This window comes from Mustela nivalis (assembly GCF_964662115.1).
Source record: "Mustela nivalis genome assembly, chromosome: 4".
Taxonomy (NCBI): domain Eukaryota; kingdom Metazoa; phylum Chordata; class Mammalia; order Carnivora; family Mustelidae; genus Mustela; species Mustela nivalis.
Window position 1 is genome coordinate 152,259,516 of NC_139023.1, and position 7,657 is coordinate 152,267,172.

The following is a 7,657-nucleotide window of genomic DNA, read 5'->3' on the forward strand; positions in this document are numbered from 1 at the left end:
TTAAAACATCCTTTCTATGAGGAAAGAGAGAAATCAGCACTGAGAAGAACATGGATATCACTTTGAAATGATAAAATACATCCTAAGTTTTCATGAGAAGCTTAGCTGTCTTTAGGAAGGCAGAAGTTCAGCTTTTCAAATACAAAATCCTAAGATTCTGATGGCTTTTAAAAAATGCTAAAACCCACAGTCGTGGACACATGACAGGGTCACAGTGTAATCTAAATTCCCTCGCTGTGTGAAAGACAGTGGAGAGGGTGTCAAAGACTTTGAAGTTCGTTGGTGTTCTCTGGCTTCTTTTGTCAGGGGTCTGGGTTTCCTTTGACACAGCACTCTAGCTGAAACCCACAGTAGTCAACTAACATTTCACTTGTGTAGCACTCAAGTCTGCAGATACCATTCCTGTCGCATTTTTTGTGTATTTCTGTTGCCAGTGGATTCAAGCCTAGAAAGAAAATGAATAAATAAATAATTCATTATGGGTCTTTTTGGACTATAGAATTGGTACTTCCATTTTTGTCAAACTGGATTCCAAGGAGACTTGATTATAATGTTTGGTTCTGTAATTGAAAAAAAAAATACATCTTTCCTCCCTCTCCCTCTCCATTCATAAGTTGAAACTCTAAACTCCAATGTGACTCTATTTTGGGAAAGGGACTCTGAGAGGTAATTATAGTTAATTGAGGTTGTAAAGTGTGGGGCCTTGATTCTGTAGGACTGGTGGAGAGGTTGATTGTCTAAAAGCCAGGAAGATAGCTCTCATCAGAGACTGAATCAGCCTGCAGTTGATCTTGGACTCTCCAGCCTCTGGAAATGTGATGAAATACATTTTATTTAAACCACACAATCCTCAGTATTTTGTTATGTTAGTCTGAGCTATGACAATTAATAACTTGGAAGTCTGCCCAAACTGGCCAGTTAATATACTTGGAACAATCAGATTACCTATGCATGTAGTCATTTGCTCATCATTTAATTCTGTATTCATTCCCAAACCAGTTTTCATAAATCCAGGTGCCGTTGGGGTACAGATTTGAGTATGATATATACCTTAAGAATTTTCAGTCTAGACAAAAAAAGAGAAGAAACACAAAATATCTGTGAGAGATGACAAGTGCAGTGAAGCATAGAATGGTGTTATGAGTTTAGAGGAGGAAGAAATCTATTCTGAAGATTTACTATGTCTTATTGGGGTCCAAGGTATTTCAAACTTACGCTTTTATAGAACTGCTATTCTGTAGAATTATCAAAATATGAATATTTTAAATTTACATATGTAAGAAGGTCTTAAAAGGAAAAGGGTGTCAAATATTTGGTCATCTGTAGAAATTTTGAGCCAACACATCCTGTTCAAGTTACCATGCTTTGGAAGATAATTATCCTATAAGGAGAGAAAAGGATCAGGGTTACTTAGCTGGCAAGATGAAAGCTGAGCAAGGATGCAGAGAAAGGGGAGGCCTCCTATGCTCTTGGTGGTAATACAAGCTTGTGCAGCTACTCTGGAAAATGGAGGTTCCTCAAAAAGTTGAAAATAGAGCTGCCCTATGGCCAGCAATTGCACTACTGGGTATTTACACCAAATATATAAATGTAGTGATCTGAAGGGGCAACTGCACCCCAATGTTTATAGCAATGTCCACATTAGCCAAATTATGGAAAGAGTCCAGATATCCATCAACAGATGAATGGATAAAGAAGATGTGTATATCTACAATGGAATATTATGCAGTCATCAAAAATGAAATATTGCCATTTGCAACGATGTGGATGGAACTAGAAGGTATTACCCTAAGTGAGATAAGTCAATTAGAGAAAGACAATTATTGTATAATCTCACTGATATGTGGAATTTGAGAAATAAGACAGAGAGTTATAGGGGAAGAGAGGAAAAAATGAAACAAGATGAAACCAGAGAGGAGACAAATTGTAAGAGACTCTTAATCTCAGGAAATAAACTGAGGGTTGCTGTAGTGGAGGGGGTGGGAGGGATGGGGTGGCTGGGTGATGAACATTGGGGAGAGTATGTATTGAGGTGAGCACTGTGTATTTTGTAAGACTGATGAATCATAGACCCATACCCTCTAAACAAATAATACATTATATGTTAGTAATAAAAAAATACAAGGCAGTATGAAAATATGAAAGGTGTTCCTAACATGCAAAAAAAAAAAAAAAAAAAAAAAAAGATGAAAGCCTGAGAAGATGAAGTGTAATGGTCCACATAATAAGATAAGGAATTCCTATGGAAATGATGAGCTTTGGGAGGGTATAAGACACTAAAGGCAATATTGTATACTATCTTGTTGGCTATCTAGGAGCCATGAAACCATTGCCAATAACCAAAGCGGGATTGGTCCCATCAACAGCTTCAAGAGGCCTGGATTGTATGGATTCTTATATCCAGCCTACTGAGTCACATGATTCCAAAATGTGATTCATCTACCTAGGGATTACTTGAGGGAGAATGAGAAATTAAATGCGATCCTATAATATCTGAATTTGAGCTGATTTAATAGCCCTGAGTGAAGAGAATATTCAAGAAGGAGTTTTTGGAAGTATTTTTTTTTTTTTAATTTATTTGACAGACAAAGATCATAAGTAGGCAGAGAGGCAGGCAGAGAGAGAGGAAGGAAAGCAGGCTCCTCTGTGGAGCAGGGAGCCCGATGCGGGGCTCGATCCCAGGACCCTGGGATCATGACCTGAGCCGAAAGCAGAGGCTTTAACCCACTGAGCCACCCAGGCGCCCCCAAGAAGGAGTTTTTAAAGTCAGTAATGAATATGGGCAAGCTAAACTATTAGACCAGTCAGTGTTCTTTCTCATGTCTCCCTACCTGCTATCTCCTCTGATCAGACATTTCTTTTAGCACATAAAACTTATTAATTCTCTTGGGACATGCCATTCCAAATCTGTTTCCCCATGTATCTAAGACATCTACAAATAATAAACTAACTATAAACAATTTCAGCAAATTAGAAAGCTTAACAAATTGAGTTATCACATTTGCTGGTTTTGACTATTATGGCTGGGCATGTTCCTCACTTAGGGACAAGACAATAGTGCCCAAAGAGGTTGGGGTATTGCTAATGATGATATAATGATAGCTCTCATGAGTCAGGTACCATATGTGTGGTGTACAGGTCTATTCTATATATATTATCACACTTAATCCTTGCAAGACTGAGGTTAGTATTATTGCCACTTTGTGAATAAAGAAACTAGGATTCAGGGACGATTAGACTTTTGCCTAAAGCTGCACAGCTAACACAAATTGGAGAGGCAAAATTCAAGCTCAGGTCTTGCTAACGTAAGACCAGTTGATGCTGTTTCACTTTGAAAATAGAAGGGTCCACGGTGGTAAGACATTTATAGGTTTGCTTAGTGGAATTGCTTTTCTAGGCTAATGACTCACCCCCGCCCCCTCACCAAATTCCCATTTTACCTGCCAGCGCTGGGTCCCAAAAGAAGAGCAAAGCAAGCATGACAAAGAGCAGCTTCATGGCTGGGAGCCTCAGTTGAGGAGACTGGTAGCAGTGTCTGACTCTGGCTGTCAGAGAGCAGCAAGGGAAGGTTGAGCACACCCTCTCATGCAAACTTCTCAAGTCTGGGGTATGCCCTGCTCCAGGTAGATATGCTACACTGATCTTCCCTGAGGCAAAGGAGCTGGCAATGCTCATGTGAGGAAAAACTTGATGGCCCTTTCCTGTTTGACAGCTTTTCCTATTGACAGAGGCACTGCTCCCCGACCTGGATTTTCCGAAGGTACTAATGGAGAACTGAGAAATATACTTTTTCTTTTCTTAAGTAAATAAAACTTTTTGTTTTTTTTTATGTTACTACAAAAATTAAATGCTAATTTTGGGCAATTTATAAAATTCTAAAAATTACAAAGAAGGAAGAGTTAACACTTGAGCTCCATCTCTCAGAAGGAACCAGTATATTTCTTAAGAAAACTTTATGTATACCTAGTTTATTATTTAATATTTTGTTATAAGTAGTTCTAAACCATATACTTGTACTCAGATATCCTGCTTTTGTAACATGATATATACCATAACTATTTTTTGTCTCTTTAAAGGCTCTTCATAAGTGATATTTTCCAAAGCTGCATAATATCCCATCAAGGTCATTTTTTATAACTATGACTATTAAAAAAAAACTATTGAGATAGAAATGACATAAAAATTTAAATATTAAAGCATTAGATAAGTTGTGACAAATATACTTTTATGAAACCATCATCACATTCAAGATAGTGAACATATCTGTTACAACAACCATTCTTTATGACTTTTCTTCCCCAGGTTTATTGAGGTATAATTTTAAAAAAGTTTTAAAAAGATTTTATTTATTTGAGATTTTATTTATTTTATTTATTTGAGAGAGGGAACACAAGCAGGGGGAGTGGAAGAAGGAGAAGCAGGCTCCCTGCTGAGCAAGAAGCCTGATATGGGGCTCAATCCTAGGACTCTGGGGTCATGACCTGACCTGAAGGCAGATGCTTAATGACTGAACCATCCAGGTGCGCCTAGGTATAATTAACAAATAAAAATTGCTTATGTTTAAGCAGTCAAATGCAATGATTTGAAGTACATATCCATTGTGAAATGATTACCACAATCAAACTAATTAACACATCCATCACCTCAAATATTTCTAATTATTTTTGTGATGAGAATATTTATATTATTTATATTATAATATTATCATATTAATATAATATGATTTACTTTCATAGCAAATTTCAAATATACGGTATTTTATTAATTAGAGTCACCATACCATACATTAGAGCATCAGAACTTACTCATCTTATAACTGAAAGTTTGATTTGGCTAACATCTCCCCATTTCCCTTACTTTCCAAATTCTGGCAATTACCACTTTACCTTCTAGTTCTATGAGTTTGACTTCCTCGAGATATCACACAGAAGTGAGATCATACAATATTTGTTTATATATGGCTTTTTCACTTAGCATAATATCTTCTAGGTTTACCCATGTTGTTACAAATGGCAGGGTTTCCTTCTTTTTTATGGCTGAATAATATTACATTGTATATATGCCACATATTTTTTTTAAGGCTTGTTTTTATTTGAGAGAGAGCATAGGGAAGGGTATGAAGAAGGGGAGAGGGAGAGAATCCCAAGCAGGGTCCCCACTGAGTACAGAGCCCCATGAGGACTAGATCTCACCACCCTGAGATCATGACCTGAACTGTAATCAACAGTTGAATGCTCAATAGACTATGTCACCCAGGTGCCCATCCAATATATTTATTGAAAAAAAAAATCTGTGTATTAAGTGGAGCCATGTAGTTTAAACCCATGTTGTCAAGAGTCAATGCTATATGATCCATTAGAAGTGAGTGGCTCAACAGGAAAGGATTATAGAAAAGCATGGATACCAGGAGCCAGGAATCATTGGAAGCCATCTTAGAAGCTGCCTACCTTACACCTGGATTTTATTTGGGAATTTCTTTTTTTTTTTTAATTTAAATTTTTTTAGTTTTTATTTTTTATAAACATATAATATATTTTTATCCCCAGGGGTACAGGTCTGTGAATCGCCCAGTTTACACACTTCACAGTATTTGGGAATTTCTTACTAATTTATTAGATTTTGATTTTAAGAATATTTTAAAAAACATATTTCATCTTCTTTTTTTCCTGTTTTCAAAAGTCTAAAACAATTCACCATTATCATATTCTGAACAATGTGTACTATTTCCCATTGAAAAGAGAGAAACAAACAGCAGACTTCTGCATGTCAAAAGATTATGCTCACAATAGCTAAAATATAGAAAGAGCCCAGATGTCCGTGGACAGATGAATGAGTAAAGAAAATCTGATATATGTATATATAGATATATGAAATATATGAATATATATTTATATATAATATGCATTTATATTTCATTTATGAAATATAATATATGAAATATATAGTCCCATTATATTTCTTATATACCCATTATATTTACCCATTATATTTCATATATGAAACATAAATATATATTTCTTATATATAATAAAATCTAATATATATCTCATATATATACTTATAGATAAATCTGATATATAGATATATAGTTGTATAATCAGCAACATTCCTTTGGCATCCCTTGCATGGCAAGAATCTGCTAGAACTGAGTAGAAGTTACCTTTCACGTAAGGCCTGTATACTCCATGGCTCCCCTCTCCTCACCATTCCTCAAGCTTCTCTCTAAATATTGAGACGTACACTGGTCATAATGAACTTTTTTTCTTGTAATTGAGAAATATATCTCTGTGCAAGACTCTCTCACAAACGGAGAAAGGAAATCAGAGGTGCCAACTCAGGGAAGTCTCTGAGGGACTCTGACATGACAAAGTGTATGAAATATGGAAGGGGTCCACTGAGCTGTTATGTATCAATGTGCAATGCACCTCATTGCCTCTGTGAGTGGTGCCTCCTAGGGTTGTGCTGGGAGCAATCTGCACAGCAGTTCAGTACATTTTGGAAGCATGAAAAAATTACAGATGTGGCACAGACCTGTGAGAACAGAGCAGGCAGGGGATGGTCCCAAATGGGGTGGAAACAAACAAAGGTTTGCTGGAGAGGAGGGGGGAGGAAAAAAGGGGGATGGGGCAACTGGGTGATGGCCTAATATTAAGGAGGACACTTGTTGTAATGAGCACTGGGTGTTATATGCAACTGATAAATCACTAAATTTTACCCTTGAACCTAATAATATACTACATGTTAGCTAAATTGAATTAAAAAAAAAAAAGACTACATTCTTTAGGGCACTGAAAGGAACACTTGGATTCAGATTTTAAAATAGATTTTGGAGAGTTCAGGTGAATTAAGAGTTTATTCCTTCCCTAAACCAAGTCTTGAATAAAAGGGAAGAGGGATAGAATAGGAGTAAAGAAAGATGAACAGTACAGATAGTGGGGAGGGGTATCACTGTTTTTTTATCTTCAGTCCTGGGTTTCATATAGTGTGAGAGAAGGGAAATGGGAGGAAGTAATGGAGAATAGAAACTCTGGTTAAAGTCTGATGGCTTGGTGCACTGGTGTTAACCTTATGTGAATGGAGCTCAGGGCAGGGGCAAGACCAGTATCATCTTTCATACCTTCTTCTCATTATGTCCTATGGCCACTAAATTCTGTCAGCCCTACTTCTGAAATGCATCCTGAATCTCTTCCTTCTTCTAAGTCCTCATTACCAGTGTTGAAGTCCTTGATTATTGAAATATAATAGTGTTGAATAAGCATATTCTTTATGTAAGATTACATATCTCACAAATAGAAAATACACCTTATTTTCAAGATCACATGGACTTTTAGCAAATATCAATTTTAACTTAGATCGCAAGGGATGATTCAATAAATTCCAAAAAAAACTAGAGAACAGATTACATTCTGTGGTCCCATGAAATTACAGTTAACATGGAGCTAACACTGGGGTTAGGCACTGCTTAAGAACTTCACATATCCTAGTATAATTCTTCTAACACCATGATATAGGCACTATTGTTATCTCATTTTGTAGACAAGGAAACTGATAGAGAGAGAGACTATAGAACTTGCCCAAGGTCAGGCAGTACTTCATGGGGCTGGGATATGGTATTATAGATGAATAACACATGGTGGTGGAGATGAAGGAAAGAAGT

General features: G+C 36.6%; 1 protein-coding gene across 1 annotated transcript; it reads right to left on the bottom strand.

Moving 5' to 3' along the window:
• Positions 1-302: 302 nt before the first annotated feature.
• DEFB134 (defensin beta 134) lies at positions 303-3,498 on the bottom strand (the record flags this gene model as incomplete). The annotated part of the gene is made up of 2 exons (XM_082728970.1): positions 303-445; positions 3,441-3,498. The coding sequence occupies 2 exons, from the start codon at positions 3,496-3,498 to the stop codon at positions 303-305; spliced, it is 201 nt and encodes a 66-aa protein (XP_082585096.1).
• Positions 3,499-7,657: the final 4,159 nt, after the last annotated feature.